Source organism: Plutella xylostella, chromosome 9 (genome assembly GCF_932276165.1).
Source record: "Plutella xylostella chromosome 9, ilPluXylo3.1, whole genome shotgun sequence".
Lineage (NCBI taxonomy): Eukaryota > Metazoa > Arthropoda > Insecta > Lepidoptera > Plutellidae > Plutella > Plutella xylostella.
This window is the reverse complement of record NC_063989.1, coordinates 3,274,518-3,293,860: the sequence shown is the minus strand read 5'-3', so window position 1 is coordinate 3,293,860 and position 19,343 is coordinate 3,274,518. Positions and strand designations below refer to the sequence as shown.

Sequence of the window (19,343 nt, the reverse complement as noted above, 5' to 3'; positions counted from 1 at the left end):
ATGCGATTATTATCAGCTGACAACCAATTTCCTGACATACTTGCGTTTATAAATAGGTAGGTAGGTATACTTATATGAATACAAGTATATTATACCTATGGTGACTCAAATACCTAGAGGGTTTTGCATACAAAAGTGGTACACTGACCCAAAAGAGGGTACAACAAGGTTTCAAAAGTAGAAAAAAAGAATAGGTACTCTTCAGGATGTTGAAAAAGGGCATGTTATATCTAAGCCCAAAAATGAATCAGAATTTCGAAATTCGCAAAAAAGTCATTTTCCATAATAAAAAGACACGTGACTAACAAAGTTCTATGGTAAATTAATTATTTTTTTCGCGAATCTTGTGCTCTTTATATTGTTAAGTTTTGTATCAGTGAAAACTGGCTTTAAGCTATACTTTATAATTGCTATCCTACTATTAATAGCTGTAAATTTTCCTTTAATGTTAAATAAAATTAAAATAAAATAATCCGCAAGTACTTACCTAGGAAGCAAAGGAAATATTCTTGCTGAATCAATAAACTTTCAAACCTTGGCTGACCAAAAGCTTAAACATTCTCCAATGTAAAAAAGGCTGTCTTGCACACGAACAGTGAAATACGACCACAAAAAATACATCAGAACCAGCTGCTTGTTATGAAAATAGAGTAAGAATATTCGGGAAAAATTGTTTTTATAACTAAGAAAAGAAATAGGGGTTTGGTTAAATCAATTTCTATATGCATAAGGCGAAAAAATATAAATCGTGGGCTGTTTAACCAGACCGATTCTAACAATAACTTATTCTTTGCTTAAATAAAGTTAACAAATAAATAAATAAATATGTGGGGACATCTCACACACGGCCATCCGACCCCAAGCTAGGCAGAACCTGTGTTATGGGTGTCGGACAGCTGATATATCTACACAAGTACATAGATAGATAGATACTAAATATAAATATCAACAACTAAGACCCGAGTACAAATATATGTCTTTAAACAAATATCTGCCCCAGCCGGGAATCGAACCCGGGACCTTCGGCATAGCAGTCAGGGACACTAACCACTACGCCATTGGACCGTCAAACATTCGACAAAAGTTGTAGTACTTGTAATTCTGCACTTCCTGGATTTCTATAAAGAAATATTTACAGCTAATGTCTTACATAAACGTTATGTGGACGATTTTCCTAGTCGACGATATGCGAAGAGATTCAATAGGCATAGCTGCCACTACATGGGTTGTGTCTCAACGCGTAATAAACGAGTTTATCGACGTCGATAAGGAACCCGTGAAGCGGCACCAGGTACCTATGTTTCAACGTTTTGAATACAGCATGAGCCGTCTGTCCCGTCAATTACGTAAACGTCGAACGCAGAACTTGTCAAATTACACGAGTAACTCGATAAAGTGTGAATGGAGCGCAGCTGTCAAAAAAACCTTATTCGATTTGGCGCTAAAAGGCACAACAGTACAGATTGTAGCCTTTCAAGGTTTTAGGAACAATTCATTTTAAATAAGTAAAATATAACAAAGTAATACATACATACAACACTACGAACTTCGGAAGTATATTGTTTATCAAAGTACACACGTACTTATATACAATGATTATGAAAAACAAAGTTGTGTGTCAGTAGGGTTTCTGCTCGAGAATTCTCGAGCTCAGGAAGATTCGAGAAATTCGGCTTAGTTCGAGACGAGAAAAAAATCTGAAGACTCGAGAATTTCTCGAGCTTTGAGATAAAAATAAAAAAATATTCAATTCGAATTTTCCTGCACCGCCTAAAAACACACACGCATACCATGCGCGTGTATTATGATTTATTATGTTTCATCTCCATTTAAGCTAGTGCTGTACTGATAATACCAATGAATGATTAAAAGATATCATAGTAATATTTACGTATACAATTTTTTTTATTTCTTTAACTATAATAACTATTTCCTTTATAATATACCCAATAAATCATCATATGTCTATAGGAATAATAATTTTAAATGTCTCTTAGTTCAGGTGGACCAAAAGAAGTCATCCGATGTTGTTAGGCTCTCATTTTTTTTCTAAATGAAAAACTTCGATTCTGTTTTTTGATTATGCTTATTTAAACTTTATTGGTAAAGTTGAGAAGATGATATCGACCAAATGGGCGCCGTCACAATTGATTGCCGATACGGGCTCGTTTTATGGCATTGGCATTTCACATCACTTCAGCGAAAACTTCGGGCGAGAGATTTTCGCACTCGTGTCGAATGTTGTCCTTAAGGGCTTCCAGAGACACGAGCTTATTCACATAAACACGGGACTTTAAAAAAACCCAAGAAAACCTGCCTAAAACGGTTGAATTAGGCGATATTGCAGGTAAAAATTACAGATAAAACGAAAAAAAGGCGACCTGAAAACTGACTAAACACAATTATTTCGCGTTCTTGGGGAGTATATCACTCCACGGCTTCTGAACTTGTATTCTGCATTTGTCTAGTCCACCAATATAATAGGGTGATTACTTTTGGCCCACCTTGTACTAGTAATTAGTTGCTAGCTAGACAGCTAATTATGAGTATTGTAGAGCATTTTCTTTTTGACAAAGTAAAAAAAGGAGATTTTTTGTTTTATTTTTAAATTAAGGCTTTTTTCTAAAGGTCTTCTTAGAAAGGCTCGAGACTCGAGAAGACTCGAGAATTTGGGCTCGAGAATTCTCGAAGCTCGAGAACGAAAACAGGTCGAGAAATCAGAAACCCTTGTGGCGGCAAATATAGTAAGAGTTCGACTCACCCCGGTGCCTCAAGCCCGGTGAAAATCGGATTATGCATTTTCTATGTCAGTATTAGGTATTATTTATTACTTATGTATATGTATTTGTAGGTATATTAAGTACTTCAACCACAGTCGAAAGGCTTTAAGAGAACGCTTTAATCCGTGTTTAAAACTTCACAGGGAAGCTTTGGTTGTTTTAATTAATTATTTGGCCAACTAAACAAACTGGCGTAATCAAAAGCAACAAGCTTAAAATATTTGAAAGGTTGAGTTAAATTTAATGTAAATAAAACTCCTACGCCTAGATAAGTTTTTGCCTAACTGGCCAAAAAAGGGCACAGATCACAGAACCGTTGTATGATTTGTACCTATACAAAAAATTGTGTATAAATAAATAAACCGTAACTTATTGAGGGCATACATTTACAACGACGCTTTATTTAACTCTGGATCATCGTATTGTACATAATAAATTATGGTTATTAAAAAATCATAAAAAAATACGTCTTAGGTACATTAGTAGTATATCTTTATCCTAGAGACCACGACTTATCAAGCGAAAAGTAAAGTAGGTAATTATAGTTACACTAAAAACATAAAATTCAGAAACTATTTGAAACCTAAATTAAAACTGGCAAATGTCATTCCATTCATTTCACAAAATAAGATGATTAAAGGTCATCTTTTGATAGGTAATTATACCTCATTTATAATTACTAAATAATCTTACTATAAAGCTTATAATTGGTAAACACCTTAATATATTCCAATTCAAAATTATCATGAACGGTATTTCAATCTGCTGTTTGAAACTTAATAGGTAAACCGGCTTAAATAGAAATCATTACTTTTCTTCCCATAGAAATAATTATTTCTGTCTTGTTATTTAATAATAAACTTAAATTAAAAAAGCCAGCCTAGCTGTGTGCTTGTGACAGAAATGAGGTTCGATACCCGGGACCAAAATCGTACATAATATCTATACATTTTGACATTCCCCCCGCGCACCCGCTACAAGTGCAACGTATTATTGTTTACTCCTACGTTTTTTAATCCAAAAAGTGGTTAAATAGCTGTGCTTAAGTGTTAATCAAACTCAAACAGAAACTTAACATTATAGTTCAAAGTGTTGTGCAATAAAAAGCTAAAATATAAAGCTAATCATCGATAAAAAGACAAAAGTAAATAATATCAAATCGTTAAACGATTCAAATTCTGTGACTGAGTGACATTGCTAAACAAAAGGTGACCTTCAACTAAACTTGTTATTACTGGCAGTTGCCGTGTCACAAGGCACATCCAACATATAATCATTATATTTGCTGAAGTGATGTAAGCGACTGATGGCACGCGACGTGATTTTTTGGTACCTACTAAATGCCAACATTGGGGCCGCAGGTTCGATCCCCAGTAAAACACAAAAATATTATTTTCAATTTAAATGTTTAAATAAACTGAGTGTGACACTAGTCAAAGTAATTGAATAGTTATTACACTGATCCAGCCAATAGAGGGCGCTAGCAGTGTCGTAAATAGATCAAAACAGTAAAACGTGAAATGGAGAATAGTATTCACAGCAACATTACGATAAGAAACCCTCAACGTGTAAAATCGAACTCATTGAATAACATACTTGAAATTGATACAGATGAAAGCTCAACATTCCTCGATGCAACTAGAAAAAGTTTGCCGACAGAGGATCTTAACTCTTCAATTTTAAATGAAATGAAAGAACAATTAAAAACACTTCGAACCGAATTAGAGAGTGCCCATGAAGAAATTGTAATTTTAAACAATGAGAACACACATCTGAAACAGCAATTAAAGGATATGAATAAAAAGATTGACACTCTTATTAAATTAACCTCTAAAAATTCATCTTTCTGTTCCACCCCGAATGAGAAATATCTCGGCACTCCGATCAATCATAACAAAAAAAGTCTCACTAAAAGAAAAATTCAATCAATAAGAACATTTGCAGAAGATGAGAGACTGGAAAATTCTAGCCCTGGTGGTTTAGCAACGCTAGACCATCATAAAAAACAAGCAGATGGTATGACGGAAAATGTGCCGATAAAGAAGGATCTAATACAAGAACACAAAAGTGAACTATTTCCTAGAGAGGCTATCGAAATGAACCAACTTCCAAAAGCGCCAGGTAACAAAGAAGTGACCTCAGATAAGACTTTAAGTAATAAAAAAATACACATTCTGGGAGATCAGACGTGTCTGGGTCTATCCAAGTTACTAATAGAAAGTAGAAAGAAGAAGTGGAACGACAACTACTGTGTCACAGGATATAGCAAACCTGAAGCAACTTCTGCAGATATATTAAGTAGCTGCGATGATCTTATAAAAAATGCCTGTATAGACGATGTATTCATTTTAATGTTAGGATCAAATGACTATGATCCGTATAAGTTTGTATTCCAGTTATGTAATGCTCTCTATAAACTTAAAGCATACCGAGTAATTATAGTTCAGGTATCGCAAAACAGATATATCAGCTCAAACATGCAAAATCATTACATAAAATTGTTATGCGCAAACTATGAACATACAAAGTTCATTGAGGCTAATCAAGTAGATCACAAATCACTGTGTTTCAAACTGAATATTGAAATAGATAGCTACGACTACAATAAACAGTTCCTAAACTTGTCTAAACTTAGAAACCATCAAGTAAATGAACAAACAAACAAAAAAGTTAAAAAAGGAACCATTCCATACTATTTTAAAAAAGATGTCAGACAACCCAAAACACCACTCAGCGTAAAATCTGATAAAGTGGGGTTTCAACAGAAATCCGAAATACAAACAAAGGCTCGAGTATAAATAAAATAAAATCAACTACTACTAAAATTGCCCATATTAACATATGTAGCCTTAATCATATTAAAATACAAATCCTTGAAACATGGCTGAGTTCAGAAGAAGGTAAAAATATCGATGTCATTTGTATTACAGAACACCACCGGCGGAAAGAAGACCTAGAAAGGCTCTCGTTGTCAGGTTTTAAACTAGCTGCCAGTTACTCCCGCGAAAAAAATAGGAGTAAAGGAGGGGCATGCATTTTTGTTCGCTCAAATATTATTTACAAAGAGCTACCTAGAATCCGTGACTTGACTATCCCTTATGTTTTTGAATTGTGTGGTATTAATTTGAATGGTACCTATATTTTGTGTATCTATAGGCCTAAAAAAGTGAAAAATGACAATTTCATTAAAAATATGGAAAATGTACTCAGCATTGTCCAAAAACACAAAGAGCATAAAATTATTATTTGTGGAGATTTTAATGTGGATATCTTGATGAATAGCTCAGAAACTAGAGAGTTCAGATGTCTTGCTGAATCATATGGATTGAATATAAATATTAATCAACCAACTCGCATAACAAGCCACAGTAGCACATGCCTCGACAATATACTATCTAACGTGGCACTGGGTCATGCACAGGTAACAGAAATCGGTCTGTCAGATCATACACTACAGTACGCGGATTTAGCTATCCCTGTAACAAAACAAGTTAATTTCTACACTTTAATCAGGGACACGAAGGAAGAAAACTTACTTAAACTTAAAAACTACTTACATTCATTAGCATGGGAAGACGTTTACAGATCGTTAGATTGTGACACAGCATTCAACGTTTTTCACGATATCTTAATCAACGCATTTAATGCTTACTGTCCAGAGATCAGAGTCCGAACTGGAAATACACGAAATGATCGTGGCTGGATCACTCCAGGTATAAAAAAGTCATGCGACACGAAAAGAAAATTGTTCATTGAATTGAAAACAACTAAAAACTCAGACTTAATTAAACGATACAAAATATTCTGTTCAATTCTTAATAGGGTTATATCTTATTCTAAAAGGACATTCAATGAAAATAAAATTATGAAATCTGATGATAAGGTAAAAGCTACCTGGAACTTAATAAATCAGCACGTCAAAGGCACTAAACAGATAGAAGTTAATAGCTACATAGGACTAACAGATGGAAATAAAAAGCTTTTATCTGATACCGGTGCTCCTGACCTGTTCAATAATTTCTTTAATAATAACGGAGGTGAAGCAAAAATTGGTTCAGGTACAGACGATAGCGATCAAATAAATCGACCTACACACAGTTCTAACACGATGTTTTCTAGACCGACGACATTGGAAGAATTACATAAAACGATACATTCATTAAAAAATAAGAAATCTTGTGGCTATGACAACATTCCAACCAGCGTAATCAAGTTCATATCTGAAGCAATTGCTGGTCCCTTGATGTTCTTGATAAACTTGTCACTATCTCAAGGAAAATTCCCAGCTCGTCTTAAAAAAGCACACATTAAACCTATACATAAAAAAGATGACAAATTAGACATTAACAACTACCGACCAATATCATTGCTGGTAACGCTTTCAAAAATTTTTGAAAAGATCATGATAAGCAGGTTACGGTCCTTTTTAGTGTCGAATAGCGTACTTGCGAGGGAACAATTCGGTTTCCAGAAGGGCGTATCCACAAATGATGCGATCTTCGACATGGCCGAATTTGTCGCAGAAGCTCTGGACCATCGACAGATCATCTCTACAGTTCTGCTAGATCTCTCAAAGGCCTTTGATCATGTTGACCATGAAACTCTTCTAGACATTTTGGATAGGTATGGGATTCGGGGCACCGTAAATGATTGGTTTAGGTCATACCTTCAAGACAGAGAGCAAAGCGTACTTTTGCCTGTCATAAATCAAAAACATACAATGGTCAACATGGAGTCGGAAGTATTGATTGTCAGAAGAGGCGTGCCTCAGGGAAGCATACTGGGACCGTTACTTTTCCTATTGTATGTAAACCACCTTCCCAATATTATCAATGAAAAAATTATTATGTTCGCTGATGATGTTTCAGTATTTTTCAAATTTGATAAAGACACCGTAATCAATAGGGCAACTGTCACTTCAGAGTCAATTCAAAATATAATAACCTGGTTTAAACAATTTCTAGATTAAAATTTTTATTATAGTAAATCAGAAAATCGTCATCGTCAGCGTAACATGCTTCGTCAAAGTAAAAAGTAAAATTAAATTAATCTAATAATCCGCCACGAGTCATACCTGGCCCAAAAGTACCCATAATGCTTGCAGCGTTACCTCTTTGAATAGCAAGAGAGAGCCTTTGAGCCAAGTACGACCCGGAGCGACGATCATGTCCTCGCGAGGCAATACGGCGGCCTAGATCCCTTATGAGGGCTTTAGCTTCGCCACCCCAAACTCCGCTCGTCTCCACTGCTACAGGGACAAACAAGTAACGGTTTTTTAAATCCGTATACTTTTGGTGCTTTAATCTAGCGGCATTCTCAGCCGCCGAGCCCGCTACTCTTGCCGTTCCTGCTAAATGTGAAGCTGCAAACGTGCTAACACATGTGGCATCCCACAACAAGCTTCTGCCACGCTCCCAGGGGACCAGCGTTAGTCCATCCGGACGCTTCCCATCAGTGCGACTCAAACCTGGTGGTTCCAGGACGCACGGGATATTCGCCATGACCATTGCCCTCTTAATCAAGTCATTTAGCGCATGATGTCTTGGAAATCTACCAGCGCACTTGGGACAGCTTAGACCATGATGACCCCTTGGGTCTACCAGTGCACCGCAAATACAATGATGCTGCTCACATATGTCGCAGCCGAGCCTTAATGCTACTGCTATTCTCAACGAGTCATCGTCCAAGAGGGTGCCCATTTGAGGAGACGGCAACGCGTGAAGCCAAGAGCCCGATTCAGGTTTTGATGAAGCCCTCACTCTCGCCAAATCTACACCTATACTGCTCTCCATAATTTTGTCCAAAACAGATTTGCACAGAACATCATCCCAGGCTTTCTGGACATCAAGGTGATCAGGCAATTCTTTTCCAGGACATTGAGCTTCCCAGCCCTCTAAAGCCTCAGTAACAAAAGGCAAGCGGAATCCGTCACCATTAATCGATAAGATCCGAGTGACAAGATCCACTACGCCGTGCGCCGAGGATAGGAAAGCCGAGAGACCGGTCTCTTTGACTCGTCTTATGCCCAGACCACCGTGTCTGATCGGTAATGCTGCTTGTCGCCACTGATCCCCCTCCAATTTGATGTTAAGGACTTGCTCCAGGACATTTTTGATACAGTTATCAATATTAGCTATGTTTGCTGGGAACAACCAAACTGGAGAAGTCCTCAGAGCATATGTCAGCTTCGGCATAGACAAACAGCAGCGAAAGATTGTAAGCGCAACATGGGCCGGTAACTGCTTCAATCCACTCACTGTCTTGTTGATTCCCTCCCTTTTGCCATCAAGTAGTGGTGGAACACCTTCGGGAAAAATAGGGGCTCCCAAGACAGTAAAGTTTGCCTTATCCAACAGTTTGATTCCTGGGATTAGATTTGTTATGGTGGACAAGTTGGGGATATTCGGGCTGCAACAGAAAAGTTCACATTTGTTACTATTTAATTCAAGACCCATTTCCTTAAACATGTCTATAATAGCTTTCATGTCTTTTTCCACCGTATCGATGTTTCCACCAATTGTCCCGTCATCCAAATACCACACATTCAATGGGGAAGCTAACGATTTAACGACATCATTAATGGCTAAGCTAAAGATTAGTGGTCCTAATGGGTCCCCTTGTTGCGCCCCAACCTGTGACGATATGGACTCAGAGTCATAGAACAGCTGGCTGGGCAACGAGTAACACTGGCTCAGAAATGGATAGAGAGTTGGAATGTGCTCCTGTATTTTTGATAGCATTCCATCTCGTTCTATGCTGTTGAATGCGTTTTTCAAGTCAACCTTAAGAATAATGTCATTAGATGCATTTTCACGACCTGTCATGGCGAAGCTACGAGTGGCGTGAATTGCTGCCTCACATCCCAAAGCAGTGCCATACCCAAGTTGATGAGGTTGTAGAAAAACAGACATCTCCGGTTTAACTGCTCGACCTCCAACCTTAGCAACCAACCGGCGAAAAACCGATCCTACTGCAATCGGCCTTATTCCTCCATCTGATTTTGAAAGAGCGCACAATGAGGCTCCATACAAGTATGGACAAACTTCCAGGTTTAGCATTCCCTTCAGTAGAAAGTTGCAGAGTCTAGTTAGAGATTCTAACAATTTGTGCCCATTATCACCTGCGGACACCGAGATCAGCTCCTTCAAGTGCTGTGGACGCAAGCCATCTAAACCAGCAGCTGACCCACTGTAAAAGGAGTCAACAGCATCAGCAACATCAGAAACAGTGACGGATAAGAAGGGTGAAGAAATATTTGGCTCAGGCGGAAAAGATAAGAAAAGAAAACAATTAAATTTAAGTACAAATGTTAATAAAACTAAAATGCTCCACTTCAGGAACTATACCCAAAAATGACCTTGTGATAAATTATAATGACTCAATTATTGAAAGTGTTCCTCACGCAAAATTTCTAGGCATCTATGTAGATGAATACTTAAACTGGAAGAAACACATCGAAATGCTTGAAAGTCGATTAAGCAGCTTTTGTTACGCACTTAGATCACTGTCCTACATCTCCACAAGCAAAGCTTGCCTCGAGAGTTACTTTGCTTTTTTCCAATCCAGGATTTTGTATGGGCTGGCAGTATGGGGTGGTAGTGTACACATTGGAACTATTTTTCTTCTACAAAAACGTTGTATACGTATTCTGGATGGTTTAAAATCAAATAGGGAGTCTTGTAGGGAATCATTTAAGAAATTAAATATCCACACCATCACATCTCTATATGTAATCGAGCTGTGTAAATTGGTGAAGCGATACCCATCAAAGTTCCCCCCAAGACCCCAGGGCCCGAGCAACCGACTTAATGAGAGGCTTAAATTTGATTTGGAGGTGCCACAGACCAGGACCTCTACATACTCTCGAACGGTCAAAATAGCGGCAATAAAAACTTTTAATAGCCTACCAGAGGATATCAAATCATTGACGGGAACAAAATTTTTCTGGAAATTAAAAACCTACCTGCTTCAACATTGCCCATATAGCCTCAATGAATTTTATGAGTTGAATAAAATTAATGGTTAAAAATTATAAACGTAATGCAAATTCAATATACTTAATGATTTATAATGATTGATTTTAATTATTTTTTATTTATTTACTATTATATCTCTAAGAATTGAAATTATTTTTATTAAAAATCGATAACATATATGTTATGATATGTAATTAAATCATAGGCAATGTTAACTTAAAATGTTAATTGTGGTTATTTAAATTGTTATTTCTATTCTCATGCAATGAAATGTTAAATTATAATGTTAATGCAAGGCAATGTTAATTTATAATGTTAATTGTGGATACTTAAATTGTTATTTATATTCTCATGCATGCTGTGTTATTTTGTGCTACACCCAAAGCGGTAAAATTACATTGATACTTTTATTATTGTACCTAAGACTAACAATATACATGTAATTTAAGGCAATAAAGAACTGAACTGAACTATAACATCGATAAATACAGTTCGCTTTACACAATAATGACAATTTGGTACTATGTTCACAGTCGGGATTCGAACTCTCATCTCACATGTGTGAAGCGGCCTCGTTCCTGCAACGACTTGCCACCCCCAATCGCTCAATTTTAATTAAAACTTTAGTAAAAAAAACCGTACACACGGATCCACTATTTCCTGAGGCCTGGATCACGTCCAAGTTCCAAACGTGTAATTGCTGCAACAGAAAATCTTATTTGATTTTCCGCTGAAGTTAAGTTGGAAAGTTGTATCAATTTGCACGGTTTCCTTCTGGGAATAAAGTTTATAACATCGACGCAAGTGATTTCCAATAGGGAACTATTGGGTTTCAAGTCTTTCAGCACTTACTGGAAACTAACTGTGATCTTGTTTCCGTATTTTCAAGGGTTGTTCAGTATTTTTAAAGGCCATTCTGTATTTATTTAGGTCGATTGGACGGATTCTGATCGTTTAATCCATATATCTGGCACAGGATTTTATTAAAGTCACAAAATATAAGAGGAAGGATTTGTGCACAAGTTTTAATCGCGGCTATAAAGCATTATAGGATTCAGTCGAAATTTTTTACCACACTTTGAACATTCTACCACAACCCACTTAAAAGAATCCATCGAAAAGCCAACCACATAAGGTATGCACATATCCCCGTATCCTTCCTTCCTATACCTACCTTCTGTTATTCCCAAGATAAATGTTTTTGAACAAAACGAAGCTCAAGGGCAGTAGTAAAGTGCTTAGTCATAAACACTGAATATTCATAATTTATACCGCCTCACAGTTATATTCTAATATCTGCCAACTCACGCCTATCTCACAGACGTCACTCACAAAATGTCTCTTCATGCACGCTCTTCCGTTTTGCTTTCTTGAGTAGTCTATTTTAGCCTGACTTTATCTCTTAATTATTGTTATGTACATATACTACATACAGACATAATAATATGCTCACGGCTGTAATCCCCGAACGGCGGGTAGTCAGAGGTGACTCGCTAGTCACCCGCTTTTTGCTGATGATACATTTGTACTCACGTGATAGGTCGCGAGCCATATAATATTTAATATGTACTAGTATTTAATATACGTATTAGCCGCGAGGTTCGCATTGCCTTAAGACGTTTTATTTTATGAAAGACATCCCTCTGTACTTTTTTTCTTATTTACTCAGCCTTCTAACCAACCAGTAGTCCAAGCAAAGTCCCCTACTTTCCCTAAGTACCTTCTACTCCCCTATACCGACACACAGATACGTAAACTGATACCAAAAACTTATGACTTATGTTTTTCTGCGTTTGGGAGCAAAAAAAAAATGCCTATACTAAGTAGCTTTGTTTATCCGGGGCGTCTGGTCTAAGCTATTGCTCTCTATGGAATGCTTCGTGAATATTGGAATTTTCTCATCACTATATTGGCGCTCCAGTATTATTATTCTGTGCAATAAAAGTGGGCCGAAGGATGTATGAATATGCCCGAGGTACTGGTATTTCAACTAATTGCTGCGCCCTGTTATAATGGTCTCGTTGGAATAATAATTATAGTAGGCATTGACGGCAATTATTTTCCTTGCAAACACAGGTTTGTTTATTTAAAGCCGGAAATTGAACTGCTCTACGGTGGCTGGTATGGTTCTTCTGTGTGAATTTTTTTTTATTCGTTTTTGCAAAATATAATTTTAATTATTCATCATCATTACAACTCATCAAGTCCCGACTGCTGGGGCACGGGTCTCCTTCCAATGAATGAACGAAATCCACCACGCTGTCCTAGTGCGGGTTGGTGGACTTGTTCATTATTGTTTAATTGTAAACACATGTTGCATGCGTACATCCCAGCTAGCCTATCTCCTGTGTAAATTGGAGTAGAAAGCCTCAATGTTCCAACAGCTGAGGTGGGCGCTCGGTTGAACCAAGAATAGATAATCTTGTTTCTGCAGTAGTTGGGTTAACAGAATGTGTTTAAACTGTGTCATCTGCCTTGCAGGTCCTAAAGGCACTTGTTGATTGGTCTTGGACTATAGAGAATGACTTTTTTTTTCGCGTATTTTGAAATTCTGATTTCTTTTTCGGGCTTAGTTACAATTTTTTACTAAAGTACCCAGTTTTTTCGACCTCTGGCGACCCCCCTACAGAAGCTGGGGAGGAATTTAGAGTTGTTTGATAAAAGTAAACATTTATTTGAGTCTCTAAAAAATATATCTAGTACAGACTTTTTCCACGGACACTCCTATTTTAGTATCACTATGTAAATACATGGTGCTTTTAGTGCCCAAATGCATTTCAATCAATCGCTTTTTTAATCGGTACCATCCGGTTCATGCATTCATTCGGTTGAAAAACACCGAAATTCATCACTAGCATTTTATTTAGCACAATTGCAGCAATTTAACGAAAACCGCGACCGCTTCAAAGTTTTAATAGTTTTAGCTCCGAAACAATACCTATAGAACGGCGAGAATCTATACGTTACTCTGTACATGTCTACAGTGACGATAAATTCGGACTAGAGAAGCAAAGCAATTATTTTATACCCGTCCTACGTGCAACAGATGCTAGGGAGCTACTCTTGATATTTCATAGACGAAATATGTATGAAGGTTCAGAGAGCAGTCACAGATTCGGTACGTTAATGCAACGAGATAGAGTCGTGGTCAATAGTAGATCCCCTGGAGGGTTACTCTATACTGACGAACTAAATAACGAGAGCTGTCGTACAAAAGATCGTTTAATACAACGAGATAGAGTCGCAGCTCAAGCAGCAGCGCTCAGAAACTGCGTGTTCGTCATTAGAGTAACCCCCTGGTACGGCCGAAACTTCGGTTGGTAACCGAGTTTCGGTCACAAACAATAGTTCAGTAGACTCCAGCCCGGCCACTATCAGCATTCTGCTCTATTCAATTTGGAAATATAGTTTCTCGCTCTTCCATGTTGCCGCGACAAGATTACAACTTCACTTGAGGGAATAAAACTTTGAGTTTATGTACAGTCAGCACGAGACATAAGTACCTACTTTTAAGTCTTTAAGTTTATTATTATTATTATTATTATTATTATTAATACTTACTACATAAGAGTTTCATATAATGAGCTGATGAATATTTGTTAGATACTCACATACACACAAACTAAATTAACGGGGGTATGGTCCGGTTGCATTTCTAATAAAAAAAAGTTGCGGCACAAATGATGGACAATCGAAGCATTATTTTTCTACTTTATCAACGACCATGGGTTTTGGTTTAGAAAGATAATGCGAAAATTATAATGACTATACATTATGTAGTTTGAAAATACAATTACCGTTAGCATTCAGAATAATATCGTCTGTTATTGTTTCCTAGACTATCCACATGCCAGCACTCCTATGTGTTGGCTTCTAACACAGTCATTTTAAACAACGACCACTCGAAATTAATTAGTTTTCCTACAGCGCCACTATTGGGTGTTTGTTGGTTTTCGTTTTTGTCATTACGTCAACATCACTGAAGCAACAAAATAGGTTAATTTAAAGTGGAGCCAGCAGTTAAACTATCGGCACATGCACAGTTTACGTAGAGTTTATAAATTCTGCATAATGCAATCCGGCCGGGGTTTGAACCCAGGACCTTAGGCATTAGAGTCAGTGTTACTTGTCGCTGTGTTCTCCGGTCGTAAATAAATACAATTAATTTATTTTAATTAAAAAAAGGATACACTGTACCTTACGTACCTTACCATCAAAACTTAGACACATGCTAAACGCAGTCAGTTGGCTGTCAAACGCCTTATAAATGTGTATTTTTTTATTCAAACACCCATTAAACAAAGTCTTTTTTTTTTCATAGTAACAGACAATATTTTAAGTACTTATGAATTATTAACAACACTGAACTCGTGTTTGATCCGACGTCCAGGCAATAGGTTAGGATCAATATTAGATTTGAGAGGTGAGTATTGGATTGCTAGCTCCGACCACAATTTACGTGGACGGCTGTGAAATAATAATCGTGTCAAATGCGACGACCCCCACACGAGCCCTGATTATCAGATATATGTGGAGGTTCTCCAATTCAGGGTACTGAAAGCGAGCTCGTTTTTGATACCAATAATCCGAAAACAAGAAAGAATACTTACTTTTTATTATTAAATATATTTTTTTAAAGGTTTGACATTTCTATAGCGTGTTTAAAGCGAGAAATGGGAAATCGAGTATCCATTAATCGACTAAGTAGTTTTGGAAGTTTATGTATACTTGCGTATTCTTATAGATTAAAATTTTGTATAATCAAAACCAAAGAAATAAGCCATAGGCCTGTAATAAATAAGTTATCGTACAAATAATCCATCAATCAAGGATAAAGCTCTCATAAATTTCGAGCTGATGTCCTGGCTTGTTATGTAATTATTCTATGGAAATAAGTATAATCCCTCAGGCCCATAACACTGAAACGCATCATCCCTTTTTAACTCCTTATTTTTCTTTATCATTATGACTTTATGAATACTTCTGTGTCCTGAATAAGACCACGGGAGTTCAGAGCGCACTAAGCTTAATGGCTCGTGCTGTGTTGCTAGTTTAGGAAAATTGGTTGATCCACCTAGGTATATTAAATTCGGCATTATTTACAAATTGTGGGATTACCTACTTATCGTTACGTTACAGATTTCTTATTCAGAATGGAGATGGAACTATTTATTATATTTTAATGCATGAAATAATTGGACCGGCAACGTATAAAAAAAAATGTTTACGTACCTATAGTGCCCGATAGTATGTAAAACAAACTTGTGAATATTGCAAGGGCAGACCACTAACATAAGTAAACTTTTGCACACTGTCATCGGAATACATGCAAACACTCCTTCTTAGAGTGAAAATATTTGGACGGTTGGTTGTTTACACTTGTGAAGCTTTCACGTATCGTATGACACGCCTAGTCGCCACCTAAGCGTGTTTGGTCACTCACCATTAAGACGGTGGCTAGTTTGTTTAGAAGGGCTGACAGGGTTAACATAAGTTAGATGGACTTGTGAATTTAAATGTTAATTAAGTACGACGTTTCTGTAACTGCTATGTTTGTGTATTCTAGTGATATTATAACCTCAGCATAGACACTCATGGGTGAAATTCTAGGTGGCGCCCTTTTGGTTGTTCGCCTGTTTGGTTAGCTTTCTTAGAGGGCTTAGTTCAGTCAGTCTTAACCCAATACACTACAATAACCCTTGATCCCCAGCTTAAAACCACGTAGGCACGATATTGCATATCCTACTGAATCTTTAACAATAGATACACCAATCGATTTATATTTTTCTTAAGACCATCACTGTTATTTTAATCTTAATTTAAATCAAACATACCCAAACACGAGTATTGTAGCCAAAAAATATCTGCAAAATAAGTGGTAATGATATGAGATTGATGGAACGGAGTGAGCTATACTTGGGAAGTACCTATTAGCTATTTATTTCTGTGCAATCTCACTTATCTCAATTAAATAAGCCCCATGTAATCATCGAAAATAGACTATGAGATCTTAATTAACATTGTTCGATTTTGTGAATGTTTAATAACTCAGCCACGTCAAAGTTATCTTTCCATCAAAAAGTTACGAGTGTTATGTTATGACACCTTTTGTTTAGAATTTCCAATGTTAAACTTGATAATATTAATTAGATTCTGGTCAAAATTTCCTTATGTTCTCAAGTACTTACCTTTCAATATTTATTTATACTTCAAAAATTTCTGAAATTACGAGTAGATACATAATAGGATAATCTGGAAAAATGCTGCTCTACCTTCATAAATATTCTGTCGGCGTAGAATATTTTTGGGTTTGGTTTATAATAAGATGGCGGCAGCCGCTATATGACTTCTTAGAGTTGTTAGATGCCGTTATTTGATGAGTGATTGAACTGGCTACAGTAAACAAAATCTGATACCGTTTCCAGAACCATTAAAGTAATGCTCCTTGATGTAGGTATTTTTTCCAAATTATGTGTGTATCAACGATGAACTATTGCGAAAATAAACATTAATCTAAATAATATTACTCGTCCCTTAATTAAGGATATTAAGAATCTTAATGAATGACTAACAAATTTTGTGGAAAACCAACTGTACAACGTCAAAATTTTCATAAATTAAAATATATATTTTTTTGTCCTCAGATCAGCCCAAATGTCACAATGCTGAACGAGTTGTTTCTAGCGTCGGGGTCGAACGAGTCGTCTTCATTCACCACGGAACCCTACTCCAACCACGTCACATACTATGGAGACTTCGAGCATAGCTTCAACAACAGCGGTAATGAAACTGAGGTAAGACAATTAAAACTTTTGAAAATTACAATAATTTTTCACGAATTGCGAAAGTTACGAAAAAAATTCCTGGCGTTCCTAAATTTTACTACTGTTTTTGATGGACTTGCCGCCAAATGAATCCCATAGAAAAGTAGAAATTCAATATTCCGTGTCTCTCATTAAGTTTTATTCATAGTTGATTAAAATTTGTTTAAAAATATTATATTTTATAGTAAAAGAAAGCTACAACTTCTGTCTCTCTATCGTTGGCGATAAAACCTGTACGTGACCAACACACACAATAATTCCTCAAAGGAGATGATTAGGGTTCCATAACTCTTTGGATCTTCATCTCAAGGGGGTTGGTATTCTTGTAATAAGTTGCGCGAGGATACGATCCAGAAAAAAAAATAGCTAGTAAAGATATAAAATAGTGATAATTTCTTGTATAATATTTACCTATCTTATTTAATACATACTTACACACTGTATCTACATGTAGTTTATGTATGTTCATTACCTACTTACATACTGTAGGTATATACAGGGTGTTAAAAATGGTACGTAATAAGCCCAATAAGGGGAACAATGAGAGAGAAGTTAGTCAGAATAACGCCTGATTCATCTTTTTTGGCTTGCCTTTGCAACAATCCTATCTAACATACATTTATTTAAGACATGTCCAAATTATCTATCACTCAATCAAAAATTATTAACAAGAAACACTACTTTGCAAGTGCACGAACCATAAAAATGTCGCTGAAAATTTTACTTTGAAAGCGCAGGAAATTCCAGTAAAACTTAGGTCTTCCCAAGCGTTCAAAATAAACTATGATGCTAATTCAAGCAGCTATAGGGGTACTAGCCCTTGAACGAGCTCTTCAGTCAGCGTATTATAGACGGTTTTCACTTTTTCACCTTGTTAAAGTAGTCGGTCCTGGTTCTAGTTGAATAAAAAAGTAAAGACATTGTATAGGGCGGTGTACTTACATTACCTATTGAAGCATACAAAAGGGGAAGATACACTCGCGAGCAATGAAACAGTTCCACCTGTCATATACCTGCCATACAACTAGTAACTAACCCTCAAATTCATAGACCGTATAGCAAATTTACAACAAGGTTAAAATTTACTTTGACACACACGAGTTTCGACTCTTTACGTCAGTCAAAAAGTTCAAATTCGTATATCCATACGGCAATTTTAAACCTATTGTAAAGTATCAAAAAGCTCTATGAATTTGGAGGTTAATGTATGTAGCATTAACAATAATCTCTCCCATTGTACCCTCCAGGTATACCAGTCCTTCATCCTGCCGTGGTGGCGACAGCTGCTGTGGACGGCTCTGTTCGGCGGCATGGTGGTGGTGGCCACCGTGGGCAACCTCGTCGTTGTGTGGATCGTGCTCGCCAACAAGCGGATGCGGAGCGTCACCAATTACTTTCTGGGTGAGTGAGGAAACTAAAGGTACTCTAATAGGGCGTGGAAGCCAGTGCCTATAGCACAGATTTATTTCTATTTTAGGCATTTGGCTGTCATTAATTTTGTGAGTGTGTTTAAGTCACACTCACAAGTATAAATTGTAATAGCCTATCTGTAATATGTAATTAAGAAACCTCCTCGAGTGACCTATCAGGAAATTACATACCACATGATATACTCCTTCGGTCTTATTCATAAAAAAACCTTAAAGTAGGTTTACTGAGCTCAATAGTTACGGAACACATTAAGCCTATTTGAGGTTTCGTAAAAATCTCTATTCATAATAGTTCCGTAAACCTTCAGTAACTATAGTGATGCTAATAGATTT

At 36.7% G+C, this 19,343-nt stretch overlaps 1 protein-coding gene across 3 annotated transcripts in view; it reads left to right on the top strand.

Moving 5' to 3' along the window:
* Positions 1 to 19,343, top strand: part of LOC105398778 (tachykinin-like peptides receptor 99D) — an 80,560-nt gene that overhangs the window by 45,780 nt on the left and 15,437 nt on the right. For all 3 annotated transcript variants that reach the window (XM_048622865.1, XM_048622863.1, XM_048622864.1), the window contains exons 2-3: positions 17,401 to 17,550; positions 18,828 to 18,981. In XM_048622865.1, the coding sequence (XP_048478822.1) occupies positions 17,419 to 17,550; positions 18,828 to 18,981 (286 nt within the window). In that variant the 5' untranslated portion in view covers positions 17,401 to 17,418. The remainder of the gene's footprint in view (positions 1 to 17,400; positions 17,551 to 18,827; positions 18,982 to 19,343) is intronic.